Below are 23,220 nucleotides of genomic sequence, written 5' to 3'. Positions count from 1 at the left end.
CTCAGCCAAGACATGTATCCACCAACACAAGTAAATATACTCCAATTTAGATGCACTCCTCCTTCTCTCCAACCCTTACATCTTTTATGGTTCGACAGGAAGACAACGTGATGGGGTAATAAACCGGTCCTCCTCCCTTAAGGTGACCTGACCTCAACCCCCTTGATGCCTAATCCAAAGCTCTTCCACCCGTATCACTTATAGCAATCATATAACTGCCTCCCCTCTTGTCAGCACATTCCAAAGCCATCTGGCTCCTACAGATAACCATTAACTTCTGATGTAAAAACCAGGTTCTATCACCCCTCAGATACTATAGTATTCCTTCTGATGTATCATGTCTCTAGTATAACAATGTTTCAAGTTTGAGAAGTCAGAACCCAGAATCTAAAACCACCAAAACCCTTAATACTTGTGTCACGACTTCCGCCGAAGTTGGCTCCCCTGTCTGTTCGGGTGGTGCTCGGCGGTCGTCGTCACCGTCCTACTAGTCACTACCGATCCCTTTTTCGTTTGTCTGTTGATTTTGTCTTATTAGTTTCACCTGTGTGTATTTTAGTTTAATTAGCGTCCTTATATATAGTAGGTTGTCCCGCCCTTGTTTTGTGCGGGATTGTTTTTGGTTACTCTGTTGTATGGTGGTTTTCGTGTGGTTATTCTCCGGACTATTTTGGTCCTGTGTTTGGGCTGGTCAATTGTATGCGCCCTGTGTGTTGGCGTGACCGTTTTTGTGCACCGGAGAATAAATTGACAATCTACTGAACCCTGCTCTCTGCGCCTGATTCCACCCACCACTCCTAGTAAATCGTGACAACTTGTGTTTAACTAAGCTTGTTCGACCATAACACTGGCAACAATTCTCACTCAGAAAGCATACATTGTCACTCATAACACACTGACCCAAAAAACACTAACAGCAGGGAGCATTACATAAATGAACTTTACCCTTTGAGGTGTTAGGTTCTTATTTTTCAGAGTAAATAACCCACTGACCCTAGAGAAGATTTAACTAAGTGTAATTCTTCCCAAAGGTTCTGTACAGCTGTATTCAGACAACCCAACATTTCTCTCCATCACAGTTATATAGATCCTACTTAAGACACTCCCTCTCTCCAATCCTTACATGTATGGTTTAACAGGAAAAGAGTAACAAGATCCCAAACCCTTACTACTCCCTTCAGGTGACCTGTCCTCACCTCCTGACCTCAACCCCTCCTTCACCTAATCCACAGATGTCCATCTGTCTCCCCTGTATCAACACATCGCTGTCCTCACCTCCTGACCTCAACCCCTCCTTCACCTAATCCACAGATGTCCATCTGTCTCCCCTGTATCAACGCATCGCTGTCCTCACCTCCTGACCTCAACCCCTCCTTCACCTAATCCACAGATGTCCATCTGTCTCCCCTGTATCAACACATCGCTGTCCTCACCTCCTGACCTCAACCCCTCCTTCACCTAATCCACAGATGTCCATCTGTCTCCCCTGTATCAACACAGTGCTCTGCTCCCGTCCCCCCAACACATTCCACAGCTATCTGTCTTTCTATAGATATTCTATGCTTCTTCTCTATCATTTATTTAATATCTCAATGTTCAAAATGTTGAATCAAACACCAATATACATATGGAATTACATAAATGATAAACATTTTTCTTTGAGGTTTGAATGATTTTTCACATAAATCAGTATTTCATTATAGAAAAAGAATAACACCTTTTCACTTTATTGACTTGTACTAAAGTATATGCAACAAGAATGAATCAGAAATGCAGCAATTTGCTTCAATAGCCTTGATACTATTCTATATCGTTGCATATAGTAATTAAAAATAAATGTATTTCACCTTTATTTAACCAGGTAGGCCAGCTGAGAACAAGTTCCCATTTACAACTGCGACCTGGCCAAGATAAAGCAAAGCAGTGCGACAAAAACAACAACACAGAGTTACACATAACAAACGTACAGTCAATAACACAATAGAAAAATCTATGTACAGTGTGTGCAAATGTAGAAGATTAAGGAGGTAAGGCAATAAATAGGCCATAGAGGCGAAATAATTACAATTTAGCATTAACACTGGAGTGATAGATGTGCAGATTATGATATGCAATTAGAGATGCAACAATCGGTTGAAGAGCATTTAGTTCGGCATTTAGAGGCCACGGAAGGAGTGTTGTACGGCTTTGAAGCTCGTTTGGAAGTTTGTTAATAACACAAGTGTCCAACTAAGGGCCAAATGTATACAGAATGGTGTCGTCTGCGTAGAGGTGGATCAGAGAATCACCAGCAGCAAGAGCGACATCACTGATATATACAGAGAAAAGAGTCGGCCCGAGAATTGAACCCTGTGGCACCCCCGTAGAGACTGCCAGAGGTCCGGACAACAGGCCCTCCGATTTGACACACTGAACTCTATCTGAGAAGCAGTTGGTGAACCAGGCGAGGCAGTCATTTTAGAAACCAAAACTATTGAGTCTGCCGATAAGAATGCGGTGATTGACAGAGTCGAAAGCCTTGGCCAGGTCGATGAAGACGGCTGCACAGTACTGTTTTTTAAATGATGGCGGTTATGATATAATTTAGGACTTTGAGTGTGGCTGAGGTGCACCCATGACCAGCTTGGTAACCAGATTGTATAGTGGAGAAGGTACGGTGGGGTTCAAAATGGTCGGGGATCTGTTTGTTAACTTGGCTTTTGAAGATTTTAGATAGGCAGGGTAGGATGGATATACAGCTGAAGTTGGAAGTTCACAAACACCTTAGCCAAATACATTTAAACTCAGTTTTTCACAATTCCTGACATTAAATCCTAGTAAAATTCCCTGTCTTAGTTCAGTTAGGATCACCACTTAAATTAAGAATGTTAAATGTCAGAATAATAGTAGAGAGAATGATTTATTTCAGCTGTTATTTCTTTCATCACATTCCCAGTGGATCAGAAGTTTACATATACTCAACTAGTATTTGGTAGCATTGCCTTTAAATTGTTTAACTTGGATCAAATGTTTTGGCTAGCCTTCCACAAGCTTCCCACAATAAATTGGGTTAATTTCGGCCCATTCCTCCTGACAGAGCTGGTGCAACTGAGTCAGGTTTGCAGCCCTCCTTGCTCGCACACACTTTTTCAGTTGTGCCCACAAATTTTCTATAGGATTGAGGTCAGGGCTTTGTGATGACCACTCCAATACCTTGACTTTATTGTCCTTAAGCCATTTTGCCACTACTTTAGAAGTATGCTTGGGGTCATTGTCCATTTGTAAGACCCATTTGCGACCAAGCTTAATTTCCTGACGAGCGTCTTGAGATGTCCCTCCTGCAGCAAAGTACCCCCACAACATGATGCTGCCACCCCCGTGCTTCATGGCTGGGATGGTGTTCTTCGGCGTGCAAGCCTTCCCCTTTTTCCTCCAAACATAATGATGGTCATTATGGCCAAATTTTTGTTTCATCAGACCAGGTGACATTTCTCCAAAAAGTACCATCTTTGTCCCCATGTGCAGTTGCAAACCGTACTCTGGCATTGTTATGGCGGTTTTGGAGCAGTGGCTTCTTCCTTGCTTAGCAGCCTTTCAGGTTATGTCGATATAGGACTCGTTCTACTGTGGATATAGATACTTTTGTACCTGTTTCCTCCAGCATCTTCACTAGGTCCTTTGCTGTTGTTCTGGGATTGACTTGCACTTTTCGCACCAAAGTACGCTCATCTCTAGGAGACAGAAAGCGTCTCCTTCCTGAGCGGTATGACGCTGCGTGGTCCCATGGTGTTTATACTTGCATACTATTGTTTGTACAGATGAACGTGGCACCGTCAGGTGTTTGGAAATTGCTCCCAAGGATGAACCAGACTTGTGGAGGTCTCCAATTTTTTTTCTGAGGTCTTGGCTCATTTGTTTTGATTTTCTCATGATATCAAGCAAAGAGGCACTGAGTTTGAAGGTAGGCCTTGAAATACATCCACAGGTACACCTCCAATTGACTCAAATTATGTCAATTAGCCCATCAGAAGCTTCTAAAGCCATGACATCAATTTTTGGAATTTTCCAAGCTGTTTAAAGGCACAGTCAACTTAGTGTATGTAAACTTCTGACCCACTGGAATTGTGATGCAGTGAATTATCTGTCTGTAAACAATTGGTGGAAAAATTACTTGTGTCATACACACAGTAGATGTCTTAACCAACTTGCCAAAACTATAGTTTGTTAAAATGAAATTTGTGGATCGGTTGAAAAACAAGTTTTAATGACTCAAACCTAAGTGTATGTAAACTTCCGACTTCAGCTATACATGTCAGTACATACACACATGAAAAGATAAACAACGTCCTCGTCTCCACCTTATATAAACTTCAAATCGGGTGCTGGATCCTCATATATATAATCCAAAGAACAGAATTAGGACAGCCCTCCTGTAAATAAACTTAAATTGACATATTTTTATTGCCGCACAAACATTTTGGGGGTATGAGCCCTTCTTCAGCGTGAAAGGCGATGACAATCAATGTCAAAACAACAAGATCTCACAGGTTGGGCATCATTTTACATTCCCAGTTAGTATTGACCCAATCAAGAGATCCCAGCAGAGGGCGCTGTAGGGGAAACATGACCAACAAATAAAGATAGACACACAATTCCAATACATTATGATGTCCTTACCTAAATGTTCTGCCTATTTAGAACCTACTAATGCATTACCAAAGCTGGGGACATTTGTGTAATATGTGCCAATGCCTATTAACCACTTCCTTGATCGACCTTGAAATGGGACTGTATGTGGACACCTACGTTTCTGAGGGAGGAGAGGGATTCCTTTGACGTGGTTGCAATAATGCATTCTGCTCAGTTTGTCTTACTCTATTAAGATAATTGCCCAATAATTCTTCTTTATACCCTCTTGTTTTGAATCACTCACATAAATCTTTGGCATGTACATCAAATGATAAATCAGAGTCACAAATACGCCTAATGCCAAGGAGTTGGTTATATGGTGTCATGATTTGCCCTCTTGGGTGAGGATCATAGGCGCCAGATTCCCCCCCTCTCTCTCACCACAGTTTTATGACGGTCGTAAATACCTACAACCCTCTCTCCCACTCTGCAGAAATGGAAGTTAAAAATCCCTTTGTTACCACAGAGAGAGACTTTGCAGTACAGTAACATCAAAAGGTTGAATAATGAAAGAATATTTCTGTAATCCAATCAGTTGGAATGGTCCGTGGGTACTTGAAGAACAACTGTGTCAGATCAGTTGTTGTTTTGGGATCTCATTAAGGACGGTGTAACAACATAACTGTATCTCTGAATGTGTATACTTCCCAGTTGTCAGGTTTACATCCAAATGTTGTGGAGCTTATAAGATTAAATATGAAACTATTTGTGAGAAGATGACATGTGATGTTAGCCTTCTAAATGAGAATTGGTTTTCATATAAAAGTACTACCCAGTCAGTGACCACACCCACGCAAGACATTATGTCGGCGTCATGGAACGCCCCCTTTTGCCAGAGTGCATAAAACCCCTCCTAATGAAATTTACACTAGACCAAGCAGGCGGACGGTGTTGAACCGGACGTCACGAATGGTTACAATCTACGGGACCAGAAAAACGTGGAGCGTGGTTGCACGTTGAAATGGTTGGAATTTAAATGAGACAGCATGAGCTGAAAGGTACGAAATGGTTAGAAACTCAAACTCTCTCGAAGAAGAAGAAGAAGAAGAAAAAAGACTACACAGTAACATTCAGTCTGAAGCTGTTTAAGTACTTTAGTCTAGTAAAACTCGACCGAGAACCACCGGGTGGTACTCTGAAAGAACCATTCTGCAGCTACAAAGGACATGGTGACCTCTGGTGGACAACTAGAGACTTACACAACCAGAGACGTTGTGTTGAATTACTCCCCGTAGATGGATCGAGTGTTTTCAACAGAGAGACAGCAATAGGTACATTGCAATTCTTTCGAATGAGCGGCCATTCATTTGCAAAGTATTCACATTTCCATGAGCATAGTTATCAGCTGTATACACGATAGTGGAATTCCTTTGTCTATTATTACTGGCCACCCATTCCAAAACTGACTGCAACTCTTTGTTAAGGGTTTCAGTGAATTCATTAGCTGTGGTTGCTGATGCATATATGGTTGAATCATCAGCATACATGGACACACATTCTTTGTTTAATGGTAAAATTAGAAAAGAGTAGAGGGCCTAGAGAGCTGCCCTGCGGTACACCACACTTTACATGTTTGACATTAAAGAAGCTTCCATTAAAGAAAACCCTCTGAGTTCTATTAGATATATTATCAATTTAGAGAGTGCCCTTCTCTATAAGCATGCTGAAAGTATTTTGTTAATTTGCTTACAGAGAAATACCATTGTATTTGGTCAAACACTATTTTTTCCAACAGTTTGCTTGGGTGGCAGAATGACTTTGGCTTCCCTCCAGGCCTGAGGACAAACACTTTCCTCTAGGCTCAGATTAAAGATATGACAGACAGGAGTGGCTATAGAGTCAGCTACCATCCTCAGTAGCTTTCCATCTAAGTTGTCAATGTCAGGAGGTTTTACAAAATTCTAACTTAAAATGATTTTCTTTCATTAATATTTATTTTTTATGCATGAGTATGATGGCTCACTGTTCCTTGTTGGCATTTCCTGCCTAAGTTTTCCCCTTTGAAGTAATCATTAAAATGAAGTAATCATTAAAATACATGTTAACAATTAAAGGCGATGACTAAGCCATCTGATTCGATGAATGATGGAGTTGAATGTCTTTCTGCCAATAATTTCATTTAAAGTACTCCAAATTGTTTTTCCATCATTCTTTGTATCAATGATATTGGCTTCATAATATAGTTTATTAATATTTATTTTTTATTTAATTTCTCAATTTGCAGTAAGTCAGCCAGTCAGATGTGCAACAGGACTTATTAGCCACTCCTTTTGCCCAATCTCTTTCAACCATTTTTAAATTCCTCATCAATGCATGGAGACTGAACAGCTCTAACAGTCAGTTTCTTAACAGTTTCTTTATCAATAATTGGAAGAAGCAATTTCATCAAGTCATCCCTAAACACACTGTTTGATGCAACGTTGTTTTCACATCATTTCAATGAAATTACGTTGAACTAACATGGAATAGATGTTGAATTGACGTCCACATCAATGAATAAAAAGCTTTGCCCCAGTGTAAGGGATTTCCTCCTCTTCTTCCGAAGAGGAGAGGCGAAAAGGATCGGAGGACCAATATGCGGCGTGGTAAGTGTCCATGGTTCTTTTAATAAGAAATTGTACACATGAACAACTGAATACAAAAACAATAAACGTGGAATGAACGAAACCCAAAACAGTACCGTGTGGTGAAAAACATAGACACGGAAACAAACACCCACAAACACACAGTGAAACCCAGGCTACCTAAGTATGATTCTCAATCAGAGACAACTAATGACACCTGCCTCTGATTGAGAACCATACTAGGCCGAAACATAGAAATCCCCAAATCATATAAAAACAAACATAGACTGCCCACCCCAACTCACGCCCTGACCAGGCTAAATAATGACAAAACAAAGGAAATAAAGGTCAGAACGTGACACCCACATTCCATTTGCTTATAGCTGAAGGTTTTTCCTTTAGACTTCACCTTATCGTCTCACAACCCTGTCACCCTGGCTCCCGTAACCCGACACCCCGGCAATGATAGAAGCCAGAGTCATTATTCTACGTCACTCCAGCGGACATAGTTCTAACCTTTCCAACGTGACACCCGAGACCCAGAGCCTCTCTATGGTTTTGGGAGAATGTGAGCCGACCGTGGCCCAATTCGACATGTCCCCAGACTGGGAGAAGTAAAAACCTGAGCCCCATGCTCCCCGGCCTGGTCCACCTGCCAGGGCCAGATCTGGTTTCCCACCTGGACAGAACATAGTACAGCCGTCCGCATCGTCCGCCACTCTTCCCCCTCTCCTTTACCGGTCCGTCTGACACACGCTGTTTGTCTAAATCTCTACTATGTAAACATCTACACAGCTGTTTTGGAGTGGTTATATCATCGAGCAAGTGCTGCCCTCTGTGACGGCTTGCTGAGTGCAACCTTGCAGGTTATTTGCTGATTGTTTGAAATATGTATAGACTTTTATCACTGCAGGTTGTTTTATATGATATGATGACCTTGCAAGCCAAACAGCAATCCAAATGTTCCATGTTTTCAATCAAATGTAATTTCATAATCTCAAACATGACGTTTTGACACATTTCATTTTAGCTGATGTACTGTACTAGGGCTGGGCGGTATACCGTATTTTACTACCGGTATGGATGCACTGACCGGTTTGGGTTTTTACTTTACCTTCTATAACGGTACTTCACTTGGCGCGTGTAATGTCAGTTTTTTTTAGTTTCTCCATTTTCTACTTGAGTCGTTTTTCTCCCTTCTGCTGCATGTCGAGTTCCACACCAGGCCCTACCCCCTGTCACTCAAAGAGAGAGCTGTTGCTTGACCACGGAGTCACAAACACTTTCTTGCCTAGATACGCATTTTGTTTGTGCAACTGTGTCGTCTAAATCAGAGAGCAATAGGTGAAGCATGAATGGGGTGGCAGGTAGCCTAGTTGTTAGAGCGGTGGACTAGTAACCGAAAGGTTGCAAGATCGAATCCCTGAGCTGACAAGGTACAAATCTGTCATTCTGCCCCTGAACAAGGCAGTTAACCCACTGTTCCTAGGCTGTCATTGAAAATAAGAATTTCTTAACTGACATGCCTAGATAAGTAAAGGTAAAATGAATATGTTAGCTAGCTACATGTGATGTGAGAGGTTGAACCAAAGCGTGTTGCCTGCCTTCCCGCCTTTGGGACAACAACTCCTATTGTTAAGGCGGAGAAATTAGCAAGGGGAGGACCATTCTCCTCAGTGAATTTCATAAAAATAGTGAAACATTAATAAAGTTATCATTTTTAAATAAAACTACATTAAATATATTCACATCACCAAATAAAGAATTAATTATAGTTGAATTGAACAATATAAAACAACCATAATGGAGAAAGCCCCATTGAAATCACTTATAATGTATGTGTTGCCACCCTAGGGCCATGAACTACTCATAAAACACATTTATAACTTTTATTATTAAAAACCATAAAAATACCGCTCCAAATTTGAAAGATATCAGATGATATTTTGGTCATATCACCCAGCTCTATACTGTACCATTAGTATATGCTTGATAAATAGTCAAGAGACCAAAACACAGATCTCAGCAAAAACATAGACCATACAGGAGTCGAAGTGAGCTGGCCAGGCATCAAAACAGGTGTGACTTCTCAAAGCTCTATGCTGAGTTTCCAGGACGACAGTCAGAGGTGACACAGACAACTGCCATTGTTATGATGGTAGGCTTGGGAACAGACCAGCAGGCCTCAACTGCTGATGGAAAGAAAGTAGGGTTCTACAGTCCTGGGATTTAGTTTGGATGGATGGAGGTTTGCTGACACAACATTATCAGAGATGGAATTAACAACAGCTACCTTATTCCATCTTGCTGAGTCACTGAGAGAGTGTGTGTGTGTGTGTGTGTGTATAGGATGTCTAGTATCTAGTGTGTAGCTCACAGAATATGTTGTTTCTCTCCTATCTGTAGTTTCCTAATAATGGGTTACATTTACATTTAAGTCATTTAGCAGACGCTCTTATCCAGAGCGACTTACAAATTGGTGCATTCACCTTATGACATCCAGTGGAACAGCCACTTTACAATAGTGCATCTAAATCTTTTAAGGGGGGGGGGTGAGAAGGATTACTTTATCCTATCCTAGGTATTCCTTAAAGAGGTGGGGTTTCAGGTGTCTCCGGAAGGTGGTGATTGACTCCGCTGTCCTGGCGTCGTGAGGGAGTTTGTTCCACCACTGGGTTCCAGTGTTTTAGGAAGAGGTCATGTCTTAAACAGCCCTCACGTTTGGTTGTCCTCTAATGCTTAAACGTGCCCAGTTTACAATCCATCAGTGAACTTCACACACCTAATGCATTTATCGACTTACCTGGTCCCTTACACTAAGGGGAAGTTATATATCTATATCTATATATATATATATATACACACATATATATATTTATACATCTTAGTAGTAAAACAGAATGTATTGGTGTGTGTGTGATAGTCATATGCATGTGTGTATTTTTTCTCTGTGGTGTGTGTGTGTGTAATGTGTATGTTCATGCGCATGTGTGTTTGCATGTATGTGCGTGTATACTGTATGTTTGACGTGTACCAATTAGAGAGCCTGTTCATCTATTTAATTCCTTACGCATGTTAATCTGCTGATGCTGCTCTATATTCTCCAGGTAATAACACACCACCACACAGATTAACACATCAGCTATCTCCGGTACTATAGCAACTGCTAAGGTCTAGGCCAGCAATCGACTTAAACTAACCCTGTTAGCATCAGCTATCTCAGGTCCTATTGCAACTGCCAGCCATCCACTTAAACTAACCCTGTTAGCATCAGCTATCTCCGGTCCTATAGCAACTGCTAAGGACTAGGCCAGCAATCAACTTGACTTGTTATGGCTGGGGGCAGTATTGAGTAGCTTGGATGAATAAGATGCCCAGAGTAAACTACCTGCTACTCAGGCCCAGTTGCTAATATATGCATATCATTAGTAGATTTGGATAGAAAACACTCTGAAGTTTCTGAAACTGTTTGAATGATGTCTGTGAGTATAACATAACTCATATGAGACGCAAAAACCAGAGGCTATCTGAAAAAACATAGTATGGTAGTTGGTGGTGGTAGCCTAGCGGTTAACAGCGTTGGGTGAGTAACCAAAAAGGTTGCTGGTTTGAATCCCCAAGCTGGCAAGGTGGGAAAAGCTGCCGTTCTGCCCTTGAGCAAGGCAGTTAACCCCCAACAACAACTGCTCCCTGGGCCCCGACGATGTGGACGTTGATTAAGGCAGCCCCGCACTGCTCTGATTCAGAGGGGCTGGGTTAAATGCGGAAAACACATTTTGATTGAATGCTTTCAGTTGTGCAATTGACCAGGTATCTCACTTCCCTGCCCAAGTCTGATCCTATCCAAACAGGCAGCAAGGTTTGGGTTACTAAGGTTCCTCTACCAATGCCGATACAGGGTGTTAGTAGAGGAATGCATAGTAACACCCTGCACATGAGCGAGACAGAGGTCAAGTATGATATTGTTGGTGGCAATTCCTCAATATGGCAGAATCAGAACAGTACCCGTATCAGTTGCAGGTTGGCCATGAACCACCACAAGATGGACAGAGTATCCTTCACAAGCAGACACTGTATCACTATAACCAACAATAGCATCGCACATTTCCCCTCAATTCCTACCACCTCAACAAGCTCACAAATGTTTGTTCATAGAAATGTAAATGGGAAAGTTGTTTCTCAAAGACCCACTGGCTCCAGGTCATCTATAAATCTTTGCTAGATAAAGCTCCGCCTTATCTCAGCTCACTGGTCACGATAACAACACCCACCCGTAGCACACGCTCCAGCAGGTATATCTCACTGGTCATCCCCAAAGCTAACACCTCCTTTGGCAGCCGTTCCTTCAAGTTCTCTGCTGCCAATGATTGGAACGAATTGCAAAAATCTCTGAAGCTGGAGACTTATATCTCCCTCACTAACTTTAAACATCAGCTATCTGAGCAGCTAACCGATCGCTGCAGCTGTACACAGCCCATCTGTCAATAGCCCATCCAATCTACCTACCTCATCCCCATATTGTTTTTATTTACTTTTCTGCTCTTTTGCACAAGAATATCATCATACATCAATATACATCATCATCTGCACATCTATCACACCAGTGTTAATTTGCTAAATTGTAATTACTTATTTTTTTCTAGTGTGTTATTGACTGTACGCTTGTTTTCTTCCATGTGTAACTCTGTGTTGTTGTTTGTGTCGCACTGCTCTGCTTTGCAGAAGTGTATGTGGACCAAACTGTGAATCATTTTTCATTGTTTTCACACAAAATGCATTCAATGATCACATTCTCCAAAATCCATGAACTCTTTTCTCATTCATACTCCACCACCTGCAAAACTATATATTTGAAGCATGTTTTCAAATGCTAACACACGGTTTCCAAAACTGTTAACACATTCAAAACAGAATGATGGCAAAAGTTGTGCATTTCTGCAGTAACCAGACTGAAACATATCGAACATCTCAGCAGAATATTTAATCATTATATATCCACCCTCACAGTACAGTACTGTATATAGAACCCTCACAGTACTGTACAGTATGAGTGATTATATTATACATGTTGATGAGAACTAGAACCCTCACAGTACTGTACAGTATGAGTGATTATATTATACATGTTGATGAGAACTAGAACCCTCACAGTACTGTACAGTGTGAGTGATTATACTATACATGTTGATGAGAACTAGAACCCTCACAGTACTGTACAGTATGAGTGATATACTATACATGTTGATGAGAACTAGAACCCTCACAGTACTGTACAGTATGAGTGATTATACTATACATGTTGATGAGAACTAGAACCCTCACAGTACTGTACAGTATGAGTGATTATACTATACATGTTGATGAGAACTAGAACCCTCACAGTACTGTACAGTATGAGTGATTATACTATACATGTTGATGAGAACTAGAAACCTCACAGTACAGTACAGTGTGAGTGATTATACTATACATGTTGATGTGAACTAGAACCCTCACAGTACGAGTGATAATACTATACATGTTGATGAGAACTAGAACCCTCACAGTACTGTACAGTATGAGTGATTATACTATACATGTTGATGAGAACTATAACCCTCACAGTACTGTACAGTGTGAGTGATTATACTATACATGTTGATGAGAACTAGAACCCTCACAGTACTGTACAGTATGAGTGATAATACTATACATGTTGATGAGAACTATAACCCTCACAGTACTGTACAGTATGAGTGATAATACTATACATGTTGATGAGAACTATAACCCTCACAGTACTGTACAGTGTGAGTGATTATACTATACAAGTTGATGAGAACTATAACCCTCACAGTACTGTACAGTGTGAGTGATTATACTATACATGTTGATGAGAACTATAACCCTCACAGTACTGTACAGTGTGAGTGATTATACTATACATGTTGATGAGAACTAGAACCCTCACAGTACTGTACAGTGTGAGTGATTATACTATACATGTTGATGAGAACTATAACCCTCACAGTACTGTACAGTGTGAGTGATTATACTATACATGTTGATGAGAACTAGAACCCTCACAGTACTGTACAGTACGAGTGATAATACTATACATGTTGATGAGAACTAGAACCCTCACAGTACTGTACAGTACGAGTGATTATACTATACATGTTGATGAGAACTATAACCCTCACAGTACTGTACAGTGTGAGTGATTATACTATACATGTTGATGAGAACTAGAACCCTCACAGTACTGTACAGTGTGAGTGATTATACTATACATGTTGATAAGAACTATAACCCTCACAGTACTGTACAGTGTGAGTGATTATACTATACATGTTGATGAGAACTATAACCCTCACAGTACTGTACAGTATGAGTGATTATACTATACATGTTGATGAGAACTATAACCCTCACAGTACTGTACAGTGTGAGTGATTATACTATACATGTTGATGAGAACTAGAACCCTCACAGTACTGTACAGTGTGAGTGATATACTATACATGTTGATGAGAACTAGAACCCTCACAGTACTGTACAGTGTGAGTGATATACTATACATGTTGATGAGAACTATAACCCTCACAGTACTGTACAGTGTGAGTGATTATACTATACATGTTGATGAGAACTAGAACCCTCACAGTACTGTACAGTATGAGTGATTATACTATACATGTTGATGAGAACTAGAACCCTCACAGTACTGTACAGTGTGAGTGATTATACTATACATGTTGATGAGAACTAGAACCCTCACAGTACTGTACAGTATGAGTGATTATACTATACATGTTGATGAGAACTATAACCCTCACAGTACTGTACAGTGTGAGTGATTATACTATACATGTTGATGAGAACTAGAACCCTCACAGTACTGTACAGTATGAGCGATTATACTATACATGTTGATGAGAACTAGAACCCTCACAGTACTGTACAGTGTGAGTGATAATACTATACATGTTGATGAGAACTATAACCCTCACAGTACTGTACAGTGTGAGTGATTATACTATACATGTTGATGAGAACTAGAACCCTCACAGTACTGTACAGTGTGAGTGATTATACTATACATGTTGATGAGAACTAGAACCCTCACAGTACTGTACAGTGTGAGTGATTATACTATACATGTTGATGAGAACTAGAACCCTCACAGTACTGTACAGTATGAGTGATTATACTATACATGTTGATGAGAACTATAACCCTCACAGTACTGTACAGTGTGAGTGATTATACTATACATGTTGATGAGAACTATAACCCTCACAGTACTGTACAGTGTGAGTGATTATACTATACATGTTGATGAGCACTATAACCCTCACAGTACTGTACAGTGTGAGTGATTATACTATACATGTTGATGAGAACTATAACCCTCACAGTACTGTACAGTGTGAGTGATTATACTATACATGTTGATGAGAACTAGAACCCTCACAGTACTGTACAGTGTGAGTGATTATACTATACATGTTGATGGTTTTATTTTATTATTATTGCAGCCCTGGAATTTTAAGAATTCGTTTTTTGTTTCAACTTTTTATTTTTCACATGTAAATTACTATCTGCAAAGTGATATAAAAAAATCAAGGCTATTGAAGCAAACTGCTGCATTTCTGATTCATTCTTGTTACATATACTTCAGTACAAGTCAATAAAGTGAAAAGGTGTTATTCTTTTTCAACAATGAAATACTGATTTATGTGAAAAGCATTCAAACCTCAAAGAAAAACATTTATCATTTATGTAATGCTCCCTATTGTTAGTGTTTTTAGGTCAGTGTGTTATGCATGCTTTCTGAATGAGAATTGTTGCCAATGTTATGGTTGAACAAGGTAATTTTGAGACATGTATGACATGTTTTGGTGGTTTGAGTGAGTTTTAGAGGTGAGATTAACTGTTTGTCCAAGATGCAGGTTGGTAATTCAGACTGTGAAGTGTTTTGTTGATAATGCAGACTGTGTGAAGAGTTTTGTTGATAATGCAGACTGTGTGAAGAGTTTTGTTGATAATGCAGACTGTGTGAAGTGTTTTGTTGGTAATGCAGACTGTGTGAAGTGTTTTGTTGGTAATGCAGTAATGCGGTGAAGTGTTTTGTTGGTAATGCAGACTGTGTGAAGAGTTTTGTTGATAATGCAGACTGTGTGAAGTGTTTTGTTGATAATGCAGACTGTGTGAAGTGGTTTGTTGGTAATGCAGTAATGCGGTGAAGTGTTTTGTTGGTAATGCAGACTGTGTGAAGTGGTTTGTTGGTAATGCAGACTGTGTGGAGAGTTTTGAAAAAGTGGCTTCAGTATTGACCGATGCTTGTTAGCAATTGAAAAAAAACGGTAATTTTTATTTTACCTTCATTTAACTAGGCAAGTCAGTTAAGAACAAATTCTTATTTTCAATGACGGCCTAGGAACAGTAAATAGAGACACACAGGGAACAGATGAGATGAACCAACGGCAAGCTGCCTGGGAGAGATGAGCTCAATCAGAGCCTTCCCTAACCCCGTTCTTTCCCCACTAATCTCCCCCCCCCCCCTCACCTAATGTCCTCTTGTCCCCAGGACGTGCCAGAAACCAGGATTAGTTCAGATCTATCTGCCATCCTCCCCCAAAGTCAGCCCATTCGCTCCCCTTTCTCTCTCTCCCCCCACAGATGTTTTTGAAGGCTGCACTCAGATCAGTCTCAGTACAGATTAGACCGATCGGGGTAGTAGGATGAGGGGTTGTGGTTTTTCCGATGACATAAAAAATGTGCACTTGCATAACATGCACAACAAACAAGGCAAGCATAAACATAGGCTACTCTGCCAAGAAGTGGGACGTCTGCGTTGCATGGTTTTACGCTCATCCTCAGGCAAGATGTGCTAGTAGGGTTTTGGGAGTCTGTGGTAAAGAGTTATATGCAGAGCTCAGGTGCTGCAGGGGAGAACGTGGACTTGGAGATGAGCTGCTGTTTATCAAGACAAGGTGGTATGAGCCTGTCTGTTCTGTTTACCTTACCTTTCCCCTTAGGTCAAATACCTTTGGGTGCTTGTCTATACTCTTTCTCTCTCTGCGCGCGTGCGTGCGTGCGTGCGTGCGTGCGTGCGTGCGTGCGTGTGTGGCAGGGATTGGAACCAATCCAGGGAACAGAAAAAACAAAAAAACAACAAAAAAAACACACACAACAACGTGCCTATGCAAAGCCCTCACTCTGTCACTCAGAAATGTATTGCACATTCATCCTAAACCTATGACAATGTTTGTATTGGTAGTGGTATGATTTGGGATTATGCTGGTTCATTGTTTAGCGAGCTAAACAAAAGACTCCACTTTGCCAGATGACAACAGTGCATTAAGAAAGGATTCAGACCCCTTCTCTTTTTCCGCATTTTCTTACATTACAGCCTTATTCGAAAAGTGATTAAATAAATACAAATCTTTATCAATCTACACATAGTACCCCACTTTAGCAAATGTATAAAAAATGTAAAACAGAAATACCTCATTTACATTATTATTCAGACCCTTTGCTATGAGACTGGAAATCGAGCTCAGGTGCATCCTGTTTCCATTGATCATACTTGAGATGTTTCTATAACTTCATTGGAGTCCAACTGTGGTAAATTCAATTGAATAAGTTTGGAATCACCAAGACTCTTCCTAGAGATGGCCGCCCAGCCAAACTTTGCAATCGAGGGAGAAGAGCCTTGGTCAGGGAGGTGACCAAGTACCCGATGGTCACTCTGACAGAGCTCCAGAGTTCCTCTGTGGAGATGGGGAGAACCTTCCAGAAGGACAACCATCTCTGCAGCACTCCACCAGGCCTTTATGTTAGAGTGGCCAGAAAGAAGTCACTCCTCAGTAAAAGGCGCATGACAGCCCGCTTGGAGTTTGCCAAAACGCACCTAAAGATTCTTAGACCATCAGAAACAAGATTTTCTGGTCTGATGAAACCAAGATTGAACTCTTTGGCCTGAATGTCAAGTGTCTCGTCTGGAGGAAACCTAGCACCATCCCTACGATGAAGCATGGTGGTGGCAGCATCATGCTGTGGGGATGTTTTTCAGTGGCAGGGACTGGGAGACTAGTCAAGATCGAAGGAAAGATGAACAGAGCAAAGTACAGAGAGATCCTTGATGAAAACCTGCTCCAGAGCACATAGGACCTCAGAATGGATCGAAGGTTCACCTTCCAACAGGACAATGACCCTAATTACACAGCCAAGACAATGCAGGAGTGGCTTCGGGACATCAATCAATCAATCAAATGTATTTATAAAGCCCTTATTACATCAGCCGATGTCTTAAAGTGCTATACAGAAACCCAGCCTAAAACCCCAAACAGCAAGCAATGAAGGTGTAGAAGCACTGTGGCTAGGAAAAACTCCCTACAAAGGCAGGAACCTAGGAGGAAACCTAGAGAGGAAACAGGCTCTGAGGGGTGGCCAGTCCTCTTCTGACATGTCTCCAAATGTCCTTGAGTGGCCCAGCCAGAGCCTGGACTTGAACCCGATCTAACATCTCTGGAGAGACCTAAAAATAGCTGTGCAGCGATGCTCTCCATTCAACCTGACAGAGCTTGAGAGGATCTACAGAGAAGAATGTGAGAAACTCCCCAAGACTCGAGGCTGTAATCGCTGCCAAAGGTGCTTCAACAAAGTACTGAGTAAAGGGTCTGAATATTTATGTAAATGTGATATTTAAGTTTTTTGTTTTTAATACATTTGCAAAATGTTCTAAAAACCTGTTTTTGCTTTGTCATTAAGGGCTATTGTGTGTAGATTGTGTGTAGACAATTTTAGAATAATGCTGCAACGTAACAAAATGTGGAAAAAGGTCTGAAGAGGTCTGAAAACTTTCCAAAATGCACTGTATGTGACCCGTCAAATTAGCCAGGTGTGTCTGGGGGTGATTACAGCCATCTATTGTATTTCATGAAAATGTGTACATGTCTGGACAGTAGTGATCCAACCACTTATCTAGATCTATCTGGGCTTGGTTATAGCATTTCCTTCACATGACCCATCAATTTAGACCAGTGTGGCAGGTACTGTATACGTCATCTCATAATTATGAAATATTTTCATCTGGACACTTTCTGGTTTTTGATATTGCTGTTATGCAAGAAACCATTTCACTGTAGCGGTTACACCTTCTGTATCTTGTGCATGTGACAAATAAACTTAGATTTGATTTGATATCGTGTGTTTATTTTTACCAGAGACGGTAATGTGAAGAACATGACCTGCATAAGAGTCAGGTATAGGACATATATATATATATATATATATTTCAGAGGTTTAAAAAGGGAAAGAAATGAATGATATTAGCCATTACTTTTGTGGGATTCCAACCAGTTTGGAACTTTATGTTGCTGGTCGCAACAGTGGAACTGAATGGAAAAAATAAAATGCTTCTGTTCAGAATTAAATTATTGGAAAATAATTTTGGTTTTCTGACCCCTGGTGTGCAGACATGTGCACAATGTTGATGTTTTCTGAGAACATGGCAGCATTACCTTGTACTTTGACTCATAGTATAGGATCTCTGTTCAGACTGATTAACTGTACTAAGGAAAGACGTAGGATAAAGGAATCTTAATAACTTATTGTTCTGGTACGGTATGTGCTGGGCTCTGTGCTGTACAACAGGCTACAATGGATGGCAAATGGCCTCAATCCACAATGACAGTCTGTGGATAGGAAACACGTGGCTAAGGAATCTGAAAGGGTTCAGTGGGTAAGCCATGGCTTTGACCGCCATCTGTGTGGCATTTAAAGTAAACACTGGCACTTTCTAATGTCAAGGCTTTAGGCATCTCAGTACCATCTGCCTCCATGACTGTTGTATTCGATGCATGCGCTCTTATGTATCTGGCACACCGGCAATGCTGAAAGGGAGGTCAGACTCTGACACTGCGTGTAAACTGCTCCTCGCTTCTGTTCTGTGCTCTTCCACATGTTCAATTCAACAACCCCCCTCCTATAAACCCCCTGCTTTTAAGAATGTAACTTGCATAGGCCTACTAAAATGGATCAGTGATGCGACAGCGAGATGTAGTCTATAGCGCATACAGTAAAAACAAAAGTCTGCCCCCCATCTCCCCCTCTCGTCCGCACTTCAGCAAACCCACACACGCCAATCAATGGCACCGAGGGCATCCATGCGCATTCAGGGCGTGCATTTTGATGAGCTGAGGTTTCATTGATAAAAAAAAAACGCAAGGGTGAACGTAAGCAAGACAGGCACTTTGGGACATGCAGAAACAACGGGTCTTTGAGTATGAACAGACAAAAAATGAAGAAATATTCAAAGTTTTTTCACAAACAGACAAAAATTCTGAAATATTCAACGTGCGGTTTTATGAAACTGTAACGTCATAGGCCTACCTGCAGCTTGTCGGACGTAAACACCTCTGTGTCTACCTCGCAGGCGATGATGGTCACCATCTCCAGTTTCATATTTATTGATGGCATTCCCTTTCGTAGCTGAGAGAAAAGATAAATAAAATAAATTATTTCGTTCGGTCGTTGTCTGCTTCAGAGAAAGCGCAGTCGCAGCCTCGCAGGTGATTGTAACTCCAATGGGTTCGCTTCGGATGAGGTGGTATCCTCACAGTTTGGGTGCGCTATTTGAAGTGAGTGATGCTGCAGTAGAAAACTCGCTCTCCCCGCTCCAACACAGAGCGGCGGTCAGAAACATTCGCGAGTGCACCAACCAGCGCGCGTTCGGGCACAACATTGACGTCATTATCAGCCTCGTTTGTTAATTTGCGATGCTGTTAGTCGGAGCACTGCAGCTTGTAGAGCTACACTTCGGTTCTGTTATTTATTTTTTCTTCTCATTTAGCCCATGAACATAACTGCGACAATAGCTCTGAAATTATGTATTCTAGGCCTACTTCTAACCCAGTAACAATAATCAGAACTGCCTATAATGAAGTCCACAAAAAAATATCCTGGAATATAATTTCACTATTGTTTCACTATTGGTTTCATAAATGCAGCTTTCTTTCTTTCTTCAGAAACGGAATGCACCATCTAATGTTTTACTCTATGCTAGTAAGTTTGAGTCTGTTCCATTTAAATACTTTTCCATGTAGGACTATTCTGTTATTGAAATATCAGAGTTACTTCAATAAGTAAAAACAATCCAGACAAATCCAGTATAACCTGCTAATTTACTGTATAACGTAGTGGACATTGCAGAAGCAGCCTGTAGTGTAGTATCTACAGTAAACACAGTTGTCATATCTCCCTTACTAGTTCAGCCTTATCCGATTGGTCCAAACTTCCAACAGGCTTCAGCATTGCATAACCTCACACTCATCAACTCTGGCACAAGCTCTCAGTTTCATCATTCACTAGCTAAGACAATAAGCCACGATGAGTAGGCAATAGGCTGGACGAAGCAGCGGGCTATTTCTGTCTGTGTGTCATGTCATTCATCACAGGGTACATTGTCCAGAGAGACAGACAGTCAGATAGACAACCACATGAGCCAGATATGATGCTCTGTAACTATAGGGTGGCTCAATCTGGTTCTGACAGGCCTGAGGCAATGGGGGGTCTCTGTTAGGGTGTGAATAGACTAAGAGGCATTTTCTGTGCACTCCTCTAGAGTTTTCTTCCTCATTTCAAATTCTCTCAGTTAGTCAGCATTTTCAAAACCCATCTTACAATTTAATTGGAATAAAAACCCATCATCTACCCCCTTTAATCATGTGATCTTTCAGAGGTATATATGCTCCTTGCAAATCTGTGAATGTGAATATTCTGGGTGTCCTGGATATTCAAACTTCCTTCCCCCTCACCAGATCCCTGATTGATGGCAGGTAGCCTAGTGGTTAGAGTGTTGGACTGGTAACGAAAGGTTAGAAGATCGAATCCCCGAACCGACAAGGTAAAAATCTGTCGTTCTGCCCCTGAACAAGGCAGTTAACCCACTGTTCCTAGGCTGTCGTTGAAAATAAGAACATGTTCTTAACTGACTTGCCTAGTTAAATAAAGGTAAAAATAAAAAATAATTGATAGGGAATCTAAAATGGGGACATTACTATATGATTGACTCATAACATGTTATTTCAGACCACAGAAGTACACAGATATTAAAGAACTGTTGCTAAATTGACTGTACCATCACAAAAATCCACTTTATGTAAAACATAATGCACATTTGCAATCCCAAAGTCATGGTTGTGTGTGGGAACATGAAACCAGGGTAGTAGACCATCGATTTGATCTGGTTTGAGCCTGCACATGCAGAGGGGAGACCCACTAACCCACAATGACACGCAACAACACCGTCAAACATTCAGGATACACACCAGAAAACAAACCTCTCCACATCTGACACGAGACATAACAGTCATGTGTCGTTTTGGTTGTCGAGCTGCAAGGGGCAAGGGCTCTAGGGGGGAGGGAATAGGAGTCAGTATAAGCCCTGGGCATCGTGCATGTGTACACAGCAGGCATGCAGGCAGTAGCAGCATCAAAACACACACACACAATACACTCACACACATATGCATACACAAACATAGTCACACACACACATACACCCCCCCTCCACACACACACTATTCCTGCTCCTTCCCAGCGATGGAGGCTGCCAGTGCCCCACCACCTCACTCGGCCCATGCCCAGCCACCCCCTGGCGCCACTGCAGCTGCCGTAATCTAGGCCAAGCTATTTATAAAGCAAATCGGCCATGTACAGGCGAATGGAGCCAGGGAAAACCGAGAGAGAGGAGAGAGTGTGGGGAGCGAGGGAAAGGAAATGAGAGAACAATTATGAAGAGAGGAGTGAGAGAAAAAACACAGAGCAATAGAGAAGAGACAGAGAGAGAATGAGGAACGAGAGTGAAAGAGAGAGAAGAGAGTGACAGAGAGAGTAGAGAGAGAGAAGAGTGACAGAGAGAAAGAACACAGAGCGAAGGAGAAGAGAATGATGGAGAGAGAGAAGAGAGAGAGAGAGAGAGGGTGTGGGGGGGGGAGAAAGAGACAGAAGGGGGAGAAGGCAAAAATGAGAAAGAGAGAGCGAGAACAAGAGAAGCCAGGTGGAGGACAGCAGGTATAGAGATTGATAACGCAGTGCAGGAGGAGACCTGGACGAGAGCACAGCCCAGAAAGACTCTGACCAGGAAGAGACCTAGACGAGAGCACAGCCCAGAAAGACTCTGACCAGGAAGAGACCTAGACGAGAGCACAGCCCAGAAAGACTCTGACCAGGAAGAGACCTAGACGAGAGCACAGCCCAGAAAGACTCTGACCAGGAAGAGACCTAGACGAGAGCACAGCCCAGAAAGACTCTGACCAGGAAGAGACCTAGACGAGAGCACAGCCCAGAAAGACTCTGACCAGGAAGAGACCTAGACGAGAGCACAGCCCAGAAAGACTCTGACCAGGAAGAGACCTGGACGAGAGCACAGCCCAGAAAGACTCTGACCAGGAAGAGACCTAGACGAGAGCACAGCCCAGAAAGACTCTGACCAGGAAGAGACCTAGACGAGAGCACAGCCCAGAAAGACTCTGACCAGGAAGAGACCTAGACGAGAGCACAGCCCAGAAAGACTCTGACTAGGCAGAGACCTAGACGAGAGCACAGCCCAGAAAGACTCTGACCAGGAAGAGACCTAGACGAGAGCAGAGCCCAGAAAGACTCTGACCAGGAAGAGACCTAGACGAGAGCACAGCCCAGAAAGACTCTGACCAGGAAGAGACCTAGACGAGAGCAGAGCCCAGAAAGACTCTGACCCAGAAGAGACCTAGACGAGAGCACAGCCCAGAAAGACTCTGACCCAGAAGAGACCTAGACGAGAGCACAGCCCAGAAAGACTCTGACCAGGAAGAGACCTAGACGAGAGCAGAGCCCAGAAAGACTCTGACCAGGAAGAGACCTAGACGAGAGCACAGCCCAGAAAGACTCTGACCAGGAAGAGACCTAGACGAGAGCAGAGCCCAGAAAGACTCTGACCCAGAAGAGACCTAGACGAGAG

The 23,220-nt window shown here is 41.9% G+C and overlaps 1 protein-coding gene across 2 annotated transcripts in view; it reads right to left on the bottom strand.

Moving 5' to 3' along the window:
* The window catches only part of LOC115146435 (calcipressin-3), a 107,844-nt gene that overhangs the window by 50,395 nt on the left and 34,229 nt on the right, over positions 1-23,220 (bottom strand). Inside the window, exon 1 of one of the 2 annotated variants that reach the window (XM_065004337.1) lies at positions 19,614-20,412. The exons of the other annotated variant lie outside the window; for it this stretch is intronic. Within the exon in view, the coding sequence (XP_064860409.1) occupies positions 19,614-19,700 (87 nt within the window). The 5' untranslated portion in view covers positions 19,701-20,412. Of the gene's footprint in view, positions 1-19,613; positions 20,413-23,220 lie in introns of those variants that run through there. 2 annotated transcript variants of the gene reach the window in all.

Source organism: Oncorhynchus nerka, linkage group LG18 (assembly GCF_034236695.1).
Source record: "Oncorhynchus nerka isolate Pitt River linkage group LG18, Oner_Uvic_2.0, whole genome shotgun sequence".
Classification (NCBI taxonomy): Eukaryota; Metazoa; Chordata; class Actinopteri; order Salmoniformes; family Salmonidae; genus Oncorhynchus; species Oncorhynchus nerka.
This window is presented reverse-complemented; position numbering and strand designations above follow the sequence as displayed.